General features: G+C 42.6%; 1 protein-coding gene across 1 annotated transcript in view; it reads left to right on the top strand.

Moving 5' to 3' along the window:
• Positions 1-15,399, top strand: part of SLC2A13 (solute carrier family 2 member 13) — a 387,337-nt gene that overhangs the window by 331,235 nt on the left and 40,703 nt on the right. Inside the window, exon 7 of the mRNA XM_073619685.1 lies at positions 1,605-1,730. Coding sequence (XP_073475786.1) covers positions 1,605-1,730 — 126 coding nt within the window. The remainder of the gene's footprint in view (positions 1-1,604; positions 1,731-15,399) is intronic.

Below are 15,399 nucleotides of genomic sequence, written 5' to 3' on the forward strand. Positions count from 1 at the left end.
CCCCCCTCCCGCCGTCCTCTGGTCCTCTGGTGAAAGAATCTGCCAGCGCCAGGAGTTAACCATATAAAGAACCAAGGGTCAGATTGTCCCCAGCAGTCTCTTTGACTCTCGGAGGCCCAGGCGCGACATTATGACGTCACGTCCGGGCTGGCGGAAGTAAACCATTCCAGGGACTTGGCAGGAAAGCATGAGATCATTTATTTATTTTTGATCTCATGCTTTCCGGCCTGGAGGAGTGATGTGAGGTCTTATAGACCCCACATCTCTCCATAAAGAGGACCTGTCATGCACTATTCCTATTTACATTCCTTGTGATAGGAATAAAAGTGGTCAAAATTTTTTTTTTTTTTTAAGGTAAAGTGTAAAAATAAAATAAACAATTAAAAAAAATTAATTAAAGCGCCCCCGTCCCTGCATGCTCGCACACAAAAGCGAACGCATACATAGGTCATGTCCGCATATGTAAACAACATTCAAACAACACACATGTGAGGTATCACTGCGAATGTAAGAGAAAGAGCAGTAATTCTAGCCCAAGACCTCCTCTAACTCTAAACAGGTAAATTTTTTAAGTACCAAAGTTTGATGCCATTCCATGAGCGTGTGCAATTTTAAAGCGTGACATGTTGGGTATATATTTACTCAGCTTACCATCATCTTTGACGTTGTACAAAAAAATTGGGCTAACTTTACTGTTTTGTTTTTTTTTTTTATTCATGAAACAGTTTTTTTCCCCAAAAAACTCAATTGAAAAATTGCTGCACAAATACAGTGTGACATAAAAAGTAGCAACGACCTCCATTTTATTCCCTAGGGTCTCTGCTAAAAAAACATATATAGACCCTTTTCATACTGGGGCTGTGGCCGCATTAGCGCCAAAGCGCCGCTCGTTTTTCGGCTGCTAGCGGGGCGCTTTTAACCCCAAAGAAGGGGTTAAAAACTCCCGTGTTGCGGCACTTCTGAAGCGCTTTTCAGGTGCTTCAGAAGCGCTGCCCATTCATTGCAAACCGCCCCAAAGATGCTGCTTGCACTACTTTTCTGAACGTCCGGCAAGCGCACCGCCCGGGTGTGAAAGCACCCATTGTAATGAATGGGAGGCAGTTTTCAGGCGATTTGCAGTCGCTATTTCTAGCACTAAAACGCCTGAAAACTGCCTTAGTGTGAAAGGTGTCATAATGTTTGGGGGTTCTGAGTAATTTTCTAGAAAAAAAATTATGATTTTTACATGTAGGAGGGAAATGCCAGAATTGGCCCGGATGCTGCCTAAATGCTGCCTCTTCTGTTGTTCAAAGGAAGCACACATTCTCTCTGTTCCTAGTTTGGTCTGGTATGCTCTTAAATTTTAGGATCCACTTCCCCACCAACTTCTTGACTGTTTGGGCAAGATGAATAAGCTGTTAGTCTGAACCAGAAATGAGGTTGCACAATTGTTTCTTTAGGAGTTCTCAAGTATTCGATTTGACAATTAATTGAATAGCCTCATTTTAAATTCACATCCTAAGAACAATAATATTTTTATTACCCCAGATGTCAAAGGCCTCAGCCTTACTGTAATAGCCAACAAAAGCTAACAGAGTCTATCAACAATCTAATTATTTTTACAGCTTTTGCAATGGATGTATGCTAGATCCCAACTGTGGATTTTGCTACAAGATTAATGGATCACATATTTTCAATTCCTCGTGTATCCCAGTCGACCCAAAAAGTACAGAACATTCCGCATGGGGCAGGTAATATATTTTACTTACTACATAAACCTGATGAATGTATGGATTGATATATACATTGTCATCTGCAGTATGAATAATATTCATTTTGAACACTGGTTACAATATGGACTTTTGTGGACTTGGAGCACATTATTTCACTGCAAACCAAGGATATGTGTGTGAGCCACTAAGGCTGTATGGGAATGAAGTCCTGTGCCCACCGCTGTGAGTGCTGGCCGGGAAGGGAGCTCGTCTATGCTCCAAGCAATGGTAGAGAGTTACTAGGTGTCCCAGGAGTCGCACATCAAGTCAAGACCTGCTGTATGGTAGTGAATGGCAGTCTCAGCCTGGACCCCTGCCAGACCACGCCCCCAATACATTTTACTCTGCCCACCAGAGCTTACTCATCCCCATGAGTAAGCTCCAATGGGGCAGAGTGAAACGCATTTGGATGTGGCCTGGTGGAGGTTCAGCCTGGTGGAGGTCCAGGCTGAGACTGCCATTCACTATCATACAGCAGGCCTTGACTTGATGTGCAGCTCCCAGGACACCTAGTCACTCTCTACCATTATTTCACTGCAGTTTTATTTTTTTTAGTGCTTCATAGTGTTTTTACTCAGTTTGGTGATACTGACACTTTTTGATTTTTTGTAACACAGGCTTAATAGTTAATGAGCACAGCACTTATTTATAATTATCTCAGTATTTTGTACCATTTGTATTAGCAGCTACTTATATACATGTATATTTTCACTATAGTGCAATTAATAATTTTATATTAGTACTCAGAGTTCAGCTTTAAATGCTTTCCAATTGCAATATGTTTATAAAAGGTGAAGTGGTAGACAGTTATTTACCCAGTGCCCTTTATGAACAGCACTGGGTAAGAAATGGGAGGTTGTTTTGCTGGTTAGTGGCTGTGAACTGAGCCATTATGTGATGACTACATTCAGACTCAGTGGGGTTGATTTACTAAAACTGGAGAGTGCAAAATCTGGTGCACCTGTGCACGGTAGCCAATCAGATCCCAACTTCAATTAAGCGTTGACAAAAAAATGGAAGCTGATTGGTTTTTATGTACAGCTGCACCAAATTTTGCACTCTCTAGTTTTAGTAAATCAGCCCCAGTGCAGTGAGGTGATCTGAGGCCTCAGTATCTTTATGATTGCTGTGATGACCATTAACAGTGATCTCAAAAGTAAACATGCTACTGTTTACATTGTTGATCTTCTCCCTTCTTTTCAACAGAGGAATTGTAGTAACATGTGAATGGAGAATGATTGGATCAGCAGCAGTTGATTCTTTGAGAGGGAATTTCACTTTTTTTTTGTTAACCCTTTCCAGTGCTTCCTCTCCTGTACATCTGAACTCCAGCCTCTCTCTGTATGTGACCTTCACCTCCGTTATCCTGCACATTAACCCCTCATCTCTTTCCTCCCACTGTATGTCACCTGTACATTAAACCCTACACCCTTTTCTCCATTTGTGTAAAAACTATGCATCTAGTGCAGTGTTTCTCATAAAAACAAAACGAATACTTTTAGATAATGCAGCGGCATCCCCACACTTTAGGCACCCACACAAGCTGGAAATGACGCCACCAGAAAGCCCTTTTAACATGTTTTGCTTCGTCCAACGGTCGTCTTCAGGAACGTTTCTGATGCCAGCTACAACCGTTAAATACAGTGGGGACGGAAAGTATTCAGACCCCCTTAAATTTTTCACTCTTTGTTATATTGCAGCAATTTGCTAAAATCATTTAAGTTCATTTTTTTTCCTCATTAATGTACACACAGCACCCCATATTGACAGAAAAACACAGAATTGTTGACATTTTTGCAGATTTATTAAAAAAGAAAAACTGAAATATCACATGGTCCTAAGTATTCAGACCCTTTGCTCAGTATTTAGTAGAAGCACCCTTTTGATCTAATACAGCCATGAGTTTTTTTGGGAAAGATGCGAAAAATTTTTCACACCTGGATTTGGGGATCCTCTGCCATTTCTCCTTGCAGATCCTCTCCAGTTCTGTCAGGTTGGATGATAAACGTTGGTGGACAGCCATTTTTAGGTCTCTCCAGAGATGCTTAATTGGGTTTAAGTCAGGGCTCTGGCTGGGCCATTCAAGAACAGTCACGGAGTTGTTGTGAAGCCACTCCTTCGTTATTTTAGCTGTGTGCTTAGGGTCATTGTCTTGTTGGAAGGTAAACCTTCGGCCCAGTCTGAGGTCCTGAGCACTCTAGAAAAGGTTTTCGTCCAGGATATCCCTGTACTTGGCCGCATTCATCTTTCCCACGATTGCAAACAGTCGTCCTGTCCCTGCAGCTGAAAAACACCCCCACAGCATGATGCTGCCACCATCATGCTTCACTGCTGGGACTGTATTGGACAGGTGATGAGCAGTGCCTGGTTTTCTCCACACATACCGCTTAGAATCAAGGCCAAAAAGTTCTATCTTGGTCTCATCAGACCAGAGAATCTTATTTGTCACCATCTTGGAGTCCTTCAGGTGTTTTTTTAGCAAATTCCATGCGGGCTTTCATGTGTCTTGCACTGAGGAGAGGCTTCCGTCGGGCCACTCTGCCATAAAGCCCCGACTTGTGGAGGGCTGCAGTGATGGTTGACTTTCTACAACTTTCTCCCATCTCCCGACTGCATCTCTGGAGCTCAGCCACAGTGATCTTTGGGTTCTTCTTTACCTCTCTCACCAAGGCTCTTCTCCCCCGATAGCTCAGTTTGGCTGGACGGCCAGCTCTAAGAAGGGTTCTGGTCTTCCCAAACGTCTTCCATTTAAGGATTATGGAGGCCACTGTGCTCTTAGGAACCGTAAGGGCAGCAGAATTTTTTTGCAACCTTGGCCAGATCTGTGCCTTGCCACAATTCTGTCTCTGAGCTCTTCAGGCAGTTCCTTTGACCTCATGAATCTCATTTGCTCTGACATGCACCGTGAGCTTTAAGGTTTTATATAGACAGGTGTGTGGCTTTCCTAATCAAGTCCAATCAGTATAATCAAACACAGCTGGACTCAAATGAAGGTGTAGAATCACCTCAAGGATGATCCGAAGAAATGGACAGAATCTGAGTTAAATATATGAGTGTCACAGCAAAGGGTCTGAATACTTAGGACCATGTGATATTTCAGTTTTTCTTTTTTAATAAATCTGCAAAAGTGTCAACAATTCTGTGTTTTTCTGTCAATATGGGGTGCTGTGTGTACATTAATAAGGAAAAAAAATGAACTTAAATGATTTTAGCAAATGGCTGCAATATAACAGAGTGAAAAATTTAAGGGGGTCTGAATACTTTCTGTCCCCACTGTATACAGAACTCTGCCTTCTACACCCAGCGGTTCCTGTTCCACCCACTTCATCATCTCAATCATTTCCTAAAAGGTGTACTCGGCCTCACCTTCATTGCCTTATATTGCTGGTATATTACGTCCTGTATCTAATACAAATACAACAATGAGCATAAAACATTTTTAAAAAATTAAATTAAAAATGTAAAAAACAAAAACATTATATATATATATATATATATATATATATATATATATATATATATATATACTGAGCAAAATTATGAACGCAACACTTTCGTGTTTGCCCCTATTTATCATGAGCTGAATGCAAAGATCTATGACTTGTTCTATGTACACTAGAGGCCTATTTCTCTCAAATAATATTCACAAATCTGTCTAAATCTGTGTTAGTGAGCATGTCTCCTTAGCCAAGATAATCCATCCACCTCACAGAAGTGGCATATCAAAATGCTTGTTAGACAGCATGATTATTGCACAGGTGTACCTTAGGCTGCCCACAATAAAAGGCCACTCTAAAATGTGCAGTTTTATCACACAGTACAATGCCACAGATGTCGCAAGTTTTGAGGGAGAGTGCAATTGGCATGCTGACTGCAGGAACGTCCACAAGAGCTGTTGCCCTTGAATTGAATGTTCATTTCTTTACCATAAGCACATCTCCAAAGGCGTTTCAGAAAATTTTGGCAATACAGCCAACCGGCCTCAAACCGCAGACCACGTGTAACCACACCAGCCCAGGGTCTCCACATCCAGCATCTTCACCTCCAATATCATCTGAGACCAGCCACCTGGACAGCTGCTGCAACAACCGGTTTGCATAACCAAAGGATTTCTCAGAAACTGTCAGAAACCGTCTCAGGGAAGCTCATCTGTATGCTCGTCATCCTCATCAGGGTCTCAACCTGACTTCAGTTCATCGTCGTAACTGATTTGAGTGGGCAAATGCTCACATTTGATGGCATCTGGCACTTTGGAGAGGTGTTCTCTTCACGGATGAATCCTGGTTTTCACTGTACAGGGCAGATGGCAGACAGCGTGTATGGCGTTGTGTGGGTTTGCGGTTTGCTGATGTCAACTTTGTGGATCGAGTGGCCCATGGTGGCAGTGGGGTTATGGTATGGGCAGGGGTATGCTATGGACAACGAACTCAGGTGCATTTTATTGATGGCATTAAATGCACAGAGATACCATGACGAGATCCTGAGGCCCATTGTTGTGCCATTCATCCACAATCATCACCTCATGTTGCAGCATGATAATGCACGGCCCCATCTTGCAAGGATCTTTACACAATTCCTGGAAGCTGAAAACATCCCAGTTCTTGCATGGCCAGCATACTCACCGAACATGTCACCTATTGAGGTTGTTTGAGATGCTCTGGATCGGTGTATAGAACAGCGTGCTCCAGTTCCTGCCAATATCCAGCAACTTCGCACAGCCATTGAAGAGGAATGGACCAACATTCCACAGGCTACAATCAACAACCTGATCAACTCTATGCAAAGGAGATGTGCTGCACTGCGTGAGGCAAATGGTGGTCACACCAGATACTGACTGGTTTTCAGACCCCCCCAATACATTAAAACTGCACATTTTAGAGTGGTCTTTTATTGTGGCCAGCCTAATGCCGTATACACACAAGCGGACTTTACGGCAGACTTTGCCCGGCGGACTTTTCTACGTACTTTACGACGGACTTTCTGAATGAACGGACTTGCCTACACACAATCCACCAAAGTCCGTCGAATTCGTACGTGATGACGTACGACCGGACTAAAATAAGGAAGTTCATAGCCAATAGCTGCCCTAGCGTGGCTTTTTGTCCGTCGAACTAGCATACAGAGGAGCGGACTTTTCGACCGGACTCGAGTTCGACGGATAGATTTAAAACATGTTTCAAATCTAAGTCCGTCCAACTTTTGAGCAAACAAAGTCCGCTGGAGCCCACACACGATCGAATTGTCCGACGAAATCCCGTCCGCCAGGCAAAGTCTGCCGTAAAGTCCGCTCGTGTGTACGCGGCATAAGGCACACCTGTGCAATAAAACTATTTAAAACTTGCGCTAAAGTACTAAATCAAAATAAATGTAACCTTAAAAGTGATAGAAAATGTGAACCAGCACTGACAGCATATATTATTCAATACACATCATGGTGACTAGTGCCATATACATCAATGTGTTTGTACTATACAAAATCAAAATGCAACAAAATGCACAAATCTATAAAGTGCTTATATAAAAAAAAGTGCAATGGTGCTTCAAACTTAGCAACGTGTGAGGCGACTCCCTCTTCGGTGACCCCACTCACCAGAAACAATGGACCCTCAGCCTCGCAGTCTGGGGTGAAAAAGGCAGTGATCTATTGATCTGGGAATGTGTAGGATGGTTCCTCAAAAAATCTTCCAAGAGGGTACTTTATAACAGGATACGCCATGTCCTTTGATGAGGCCCTGGAGGAGGGGCGAAACGCTATGGGGCAATTAAGGTGAGGCCAAGTATACCTTTTAGTAAATATCAGGTTGAGAGAATGAAGTAGGAGGAATGTGAACCGTTGAGTGTAGTAAGACGGAGCTCTGTATATATAAGGGTTGTAGCTGGCACTGGAAACCAAGGCTCCTGAAGATGCACATTGGGCAGGGCAAAACTTATTGAGCAGGGCTTTCCGGTGAAGTTACTTCCAGCCCGTGAAGTGCATGCCGTGGCGCTTCCAGGTCTTAAATGCCTTTGCTGTTTTAAATACAGTTGAGTGCAATGGAATGTCTTTTATATTTTAAATAAATAATCAAGATTACTGCACTATGGAATCCCCCCCCCCTCCTTTTTTTTCTCTTGATACATACTAAGTGGAGAGGTATAGACCATTGTGGGAACCTGGTGAAAATGTGTGGAGGACAACAAGCAAAGTAATACAGTTCATACCTAAAGACCTGGGAGGGGTATATCCACAAATGAGGCAGGTCCTTTCTTGCTGTAAAGCAGGGGGTCCACAATCTCTGGTGAGTGCAGGAGCATTGGGGTCATGGAGCACTGCACTGGATCACAATTGGATGAATGTTTAAAGATGCTGCACTGGAGGTGTGTTAATATTATTCACAAGGCACGGAAAGATTGGGACTTTTTAATACTAATACTTCCCCTGCTTCCCTCTCCCATGGTGGCCATCTCTGGACTCACTCCCCCAGACCAAGTGGACGGCGGAAGGGAGGTGGAGTGGGAATCCTTCTAGCTCTATGCAGCACCTATCAGGTACTTCACCCACCTCCCTGTCTGACACTCTCCTCTTTTGAGGCACAATGTATTTGCCTATTTTCTCCTGTTTCTCTAAGAATTGCTGTCATCTTCTGGCCCCCTGGATCAGTATCAACCTTACTGGATGACTTCTCTGCCTGGGTACCCTACTTTCTCTCTTCTGAAATCCCCACTATCATTCTCGGTGACTTCAACATCCCTGTTAATGCTAATACTACACTACTCCTTCTAAACTTCTCAGTCTAGCCTCATCTCTTGACCTGAAGCAGTGGATACAGGCTCCTACTTCAACGGCAACACCCTTGACCTTGTCTTCTCCTATCTGTGCACTCTGTGCAACCTTTCCAACAATCCTCTCCCACTCCCTGATCACCACTTTATTAGCCGCGCTCTTGAGCGTCTGTGGCGGAAGACTTCAATCAATATAAATCTGCCCTCTTAAAAAACTATTCCTGCCTCCATAATGCCAAACAGACCTATTTTATCACACTTAACACATTATCATCTAGTCAACTCTTCTCTACCTTTAACACTCAACTCTGTCCTCCACTGCCTACACCCTCTAACTCACCCACTGCCCAGGAGATCACCAAGCACCTAAAAAATAAGATTGATACTATTCCTGAGGAGATCTCCAATGCGCAGAAACCTTCCCAGCTCAACACCCCATGTCCACAGGTACAATCATTGCTTCCCTCATTCAACCCTGCTAGTATTAATTAAATTAGGAGGAAGTGGTATGTGTATGGCAAAAATTTGGTCTGTCCTATCCACTAATTGTAATATATGAAAAGAACGAACACCTAGTGCCTAAAGCAGGGTAGAACCCTCATGGATTTAATAGGCAGACCAATACATAGGTAAAAAACATAATTTTATTGTACAGGACTTAAAAATTGGATATATATTTATAGAGATACCAATTGTAATAAATTGAATGACATAAATACACAAATTCATAACATATCCCTAGACAACGCAATGCATAGCGAGAAAAACTGCCCATGGGATTCTGGCAGGCTAGCTGTCATGCATATGGGCATAAACACCTTACATGTTTCGGACTCATTATTTTTGTCATATGGGTAGTACTAATTCTGAAATGTGAATATATTATATTAGTAATACAGTAACATGTTTATAAATATCAACAGTTCATAGTATATATATATATATATATATATATATATATATATATATATATATACATACACACACACATCACAAAGATTGCAAAATGTACTTACATAATCAACTTGATAATGGTGCATGTGATTTAATGGGTGGGTGGTAGATTCTCCAATGGGTAGGGCAATACATCATAGGATGGCCCCAGATTGAAGCTGGCAGACATGCAGGGCGGGGAAAAGACAGGAGACTGCACACACAAGATCCCTACAGCAAGGGAACAAAGCCCCTGCCAAGTAGTTGCCGACCAGTGAAGGTATTTGTAGTCCTTTATTTACAACTTTTGTAGGGGAATTATTAATCTGTTTTAGGAAGCAGAAATGAACATCAGAGGGCATGATCATATAGCAAAGCTTTAGTTACAAAATATACAAAGTATAGACGAGGGTAGGGTAATTGGGACCGAATAGCAGAGCAAATGCCCTGCCATATAGGTCAGATAGTAAGAGCAAATGAGGAGCCTATCTATGTGCAGGTCATATCTCTGTTGTTCACCGGTACCTTATATCCTTCAGCTTATCAATTTTATGCTGTGATAATTGACTGTTCATAGTGAGGTATATATATACACTCTTTGCCTTATTGATTAATTGTCTGATCGCCTATTTGGCGATCAGCATCAGCTGGTCAGCAGAAACAGTAAGCTGGCGCCCATATTAGTGGAAGAAAGGGGGGAAAAGGGGAGGGGGAAGATAAATGGTTTAGAGATCAAGTTCACATACCCCTGATTGGAAGCCTGATAAGTATGGCTTAAATTTGAAAGCTTCGTTGAGGCCTGGTGGCATAGTTGCCTTGAGATGGAATTTCCATCTTAACTTACTTTGTAATAAAAGTTTATTGAAATCGCCCCCTCTTGGATTGGCATAAATATGATCCAAAGCCAAGAACTTAACCCTTGGTGTGGTGTCACCATGTACTAAGAGCTGTGTCTGCCAAGAGGCAAATTTGGATCTTTTTTTGCCAATGCATACAATGTATATCCTACGCTAAACTTCCAATTTGGTTTTACCAACATAATAGCACCCACATTCACATAATAGTAGGTAGACCACACCAGGAGTAGCAGTGGTGTACTGCTAGTATTAACAAGGTTGTTAAACTTTTTTCTAACGCCCACCTAACGACCTTCCCTCTGGATCCTGCTCCCCCACAAATGCTACACTCACCCTGACTCTATTCTACACTCTCTAACTCAAATTTTCAATCTCAAATTTTCAAAAGTCCTCACTGGACCCCACCAATCTTAAAAACTGCCCCTCCCATCTCCTTACTCTCCTTCTCCTCCAAACTCCTTGAAAGACTGGTCTGCAACCGACTGAGCGACCATCTGACTGTGAACAAATTTCTTGATCCCCTTCAGTCTGGATTTCGTCCTCAACACTCAATGGAAACTGCTCTCCTTAAACTCACCAACAACCTACTAACGGCTAAAACCAATGGACACTATTTTGTACTACTTCTCCTGGACCTCTCTGCTGCCTTTGATACAGTGGACAACCCCCTCCTCCTCAAATAACTCCACTCCTTTGGGCTCCGTGACTGTACTCTTCGCTGGTTCTCATTTTACTTATCCCACCGCTTCTTCAGTGTAACTTACAACTCTCCTTCCTTCTCTCCTCTTCCCCCCAAGGTTCTATTCTTGGACCTCTCCTTTTCTCAATCTACACCTCCTCCCTGGGTGAGTTGATAAATAGTTTAAATATCATTTCTATGCAGACAACACCCAAATCTACCTCACCATCCCCCAACTTGTTCCATCTGTCTCCTCATGCATCACCAACTTACTAACAGACATATCAGCCTAGATGTCACATCACTTCCTCAAACTCAACCTATCCAAAACCAAGCTCATGATATTTCCTCCCCCACGTGGCACTTCCCCTGATTTCTCTGTCAAAATCAACGGCTCAATTATCAACCCGTCCCCCTATGCCAAGGTACTAGGTGTAATCCTGGACTCTGAACTATCCTTTCAGCCCACATCCAATTGCTGTCCAAAGCTTGCCGCCTCAACATTCGCAACATCGCCAAGATACGCCCCTTCCTAAGCAATGTCACCACAAAGCTTCTAGTCCACTCCCTGGTCATCTCTCGCCTCAACTACTGCAACTCCCTCTTCATTGGCTTACCTCTAAATAGGCTATCCCCCCTTTAGTCCATCATGAACTTTGCTGCCAGGCTCATCCACCCTACAAAGCACTCGGCTTCTGCCACCCCTCTCTGCCAATCCCTCCATTGGCTGTCACTCAACCAACAAATTAAATTCAAGATACGAACAGTAACTTACAAAGCCATCCACAACCTGGCCCCCAGCTACATCACTAACCTGGTCTCAAAATACCAACCAAATCGTCGTCTTCGCTCCTCCCAAGACCTCCTGCTCTCTAGCTCCCTTGTCGCCTCATCCCATGCTCACCTCCAGGACTTCAATCAAGCTTCTCCAATCCTTTGGAATGCTTTACCCCAGTCTGTCCGACTATCTCCTACTTTGTCTTCTTTCAGACTGTCCCTGAAAACTCATCTCTTCAGAGAAGCCTATCTGGCCCCCACCTAACAACTGTACATTTATTTTCTCCATCGGCACATCCCCCACAGTTATTACCTCTTGTATCTCTTGACCCTTCCTCTTAGATTATAAGTTCTAACAAGCAGGATCCTCTGATTCCTACTATATTAAAGTGTATTGTATTTGTACTGTCTACCCTCAAGTTGTAAAGCGCTGCGTAAACTGTGGTCATACTGTGTATGTGTGTGTGTGTGTGTATATATATATATATATATATATATATATATATATATATATATATATAGTGGGGACGGAAAGTATTCAGACACCCTTCAATTTTTCACTCTTTGTTATATTGCAGCCATTTGCTAAAATCATTTAAGTTCATTTGTTTTCCTCATTAATGTACACACAGCACCCCATATTGACAGAAAAACACAGAATTTTTGACATTTTTGCAGATTTATTACAAAAGAAAAACTGAAATATCACATAGTCCTAAGTATTCAGACCCTTTGCTCAGTATTTAGTAGAAGCACCCTTTTGATCTAATACAGCCATGAGTCTTTTTGGGAAAGATGCAACAAGTTTTTCACACCTGAATTTGGGGATCCTCTGCCATTCCTCCTTGCAGATCCTCTCCAGTTCTGTCAGGTTGAATGGTAAACGTTAGTGGACAGGCATTTTTAGGTCTCTCCAGAGATGCTCAATTGGGTTTAAGTCAGGGCTCTGGCTGGGCCATTCAAGAACAGTCACGGAGTTGTTATGAAGCCATGTCAACAATTCTGTGTTTTTCTGTCAATATGGGGTGCTGTGCATACATTAATGAGGGGAAAAAATTAACTTAAATGATTTTAGCAAATGGCTGCAATATAACAAAGAGTGAAAAATTTAAGGGGGTCTGAATACTTTCTGTCCCCACTGTATATAGTATGCTTGAATGTATTAAGACACAGTATTGGCGGTTTTATGTGTTAATATTGTGCACATATAGGAGGAGGCTAAAGGCAGGAGGAGAGAATGGGGGATCCAGTTCAGTGGTGGGACTAGGAGTTGGTGTTGCTAGTATGGTGCGAAGGGAGGAGGATGGCAGTCAGCTGCAGTAGTGAGAGTACTTGAATTGATGGTTTTTCTGGTGAGAAAGGAATCAGGTAGGGGGTCATGCCTATGTGAGCTGCAGAACAAGCTAGAGGGACAAGTTGGGAAACCTGATAAAGAGGCCAGAAATTAGAAAGTCATGTCCCATTGTAACACAGACTGACTTGCTGCAGGAACCACACTGGATGGCCTTCTGTTGGGTATTGCTGATTTGAATTGAACCGGTCTACATTCAAACATTGATTCTACTGCACATGCATAGTAATGACACAATGTTATTACCTTTCTGCCTTTACTGTGCATGCACCAAGTATTGACAGTGTCTTGGCTTATCCAAAAGACCTTTATAGCACATTCAGGGCAGACCTGGCACTTAGATACAGTGCTGCTTATCTTTAATCTGCAGGGATATTTTGCAATTAGCTTTCAGCACAGGAAGTCTCCTTTCACTAATAACTTATTTGTGACTTCTACATGTCAAATGATCTACTGAAGGGAGTTGCAAATAAGACATTAGCGATGGAAGACTTCCTGTGCCAGAAGCTGACTTCTGGTATGTTTGTGATGGCTAGAAGTTAGAGAAGATAATGGTTCTGGGTCCTGCCCCTACACATGAACCCCATAGATTTCTATGGGTCTGGGAAGATAGATCTTTCTCCTCTGCACACAGTAGTGGAAAATAGAAGACCCACTGGCCATATTTAAAGATTGTGGCAGAATATCAATGGACTCTGTGCCTAGATCTGTCTGATTATACAGCGAAGGAAGCATGGCTTAGATCAGCTGAGTGAGAAAGGGTGGAGAAATATTTAGCAAACGCTGTGTGACATTTTCTTATCTTTTAAGCTAAAATCAATCATTAAGTGTTACTAGAGGACATTCAAAAAAATAATACACATGCCATACTTACCTGCTCTGTGCAATGGTCTCCCCTGGCGCTCCTGGCCCCCCCCCATCCCCCCCCCCCCGAGTGCCTGCTATGGGGACATTTGTGTCGGCTCGCTACCGAGCCATGCTCTGTGTGTCCTTGTGCCCCTCACTGGCTGTGATTGACAGGACTGGATCGAGATCGGGCTCAGGTAAATATACGTGGGGGCTGGGGGGGGGGAGCTGCACACAGAAGGTTTTATCTTAATGCAGAGAATGCATTAAGGTACAAAAAAACACCTACCTTTAGAACCATGATAAAGCAAACCATAGATATAGGGATGGAAGGAAAGAAAATCACTCTATTATTCCCATCTGTTGATAGGGGAAATCCCTCAAACAGTGCTATTCTGTTCTGCCGGCGGGGAGCCTTCTCTGCTGGCAGAACGCAATGATCACTGGCAGGTGCTATAGCGACCGACATTAATCGCATGAAAATAATCCGATGGGCTGGTTGTAGTGAAGTTGATAGATGGATTGACTTCAGTAGAACCAGGCCTGCCCATAAATGGATCGAATCTCGGCCGGTCCCTGCTGAACTGGACAAAATTCGATCTATCCATAGCAGGCTTAAGCCGCCCTCTATAAACTGCTTTAAAGCCTATTTGTTACAACCTAAAACCTGTAATATAGCAGCTTAGATTTTAGCTTGAAGCTTCTCAGAAAACCTATAGAAAACACATACTGTCGGCCATTTTGGGAAGCCTCCTCACAAGTCCTCATAGTGCAAACATCACAGGATCAGCAGTCCAGATAAAAATATTAAGGCCCCATTCACATTGTATTCCATTGTGGTGTGCTACTACATACATGGTAACACCTGTTACATTAAGGCTGCCATTTCATAGAATGCGCTGTAGCATGAGTCTGTTGGCACCTACTATGCTTGTGCATTGGGGTGCGATTCTAAATGAATGGTCCCGCAGCTCACCGCAGAGTGCCTTGTTTTACCATGGCTGTGAAATGCACATAACCGCAGCAAATAGGTCTGAAGCAGGCTAAAATGATAACTATACTTGCAAATAAATAGAGGAATTCCAGGTATGTATGTTTTAGACACACTTTTCATAGATCTAGCTTGTACCAATATAACTATGTATGTGCCATACTTGACCCGATGTTCCTGGAAACTGGAAATCACTGAAGTACATTGAGGAAAAAAGAGCATTTGATCCCCTGCTGATTTTGTACGTTTGTCCACTGACAAAGAAATGATCAGTCTATAATTTTAATGGTAGGTTTATTTTAATAGTGAGAGACAGAATAAAAACAAAATCCATAAAAACACATTTCAAAAAAAGTTATAAATTAAATTCCATTTTAATGAGTGAAGTCAGTATTTGATCCCCTATCAATCAGCAAGATTTCTGGCTCCCAGGTATCTTCTATACAGGTAAC

Source organism: Aquarana catesbeiana, linkage group LG03 (assembly GCF_042186555.1).
Source record: "Aquarana catesbeiana isolate 2022-GZ linkage group LG03, ASM4218655v1, whole genome shotgun sequence".
Lineage (NCBI taxonomy): Eukaryota > Metazoa > Chordata > Amphibia > Anura > Ranidae > Aquarana > Aquarana catesbeiana.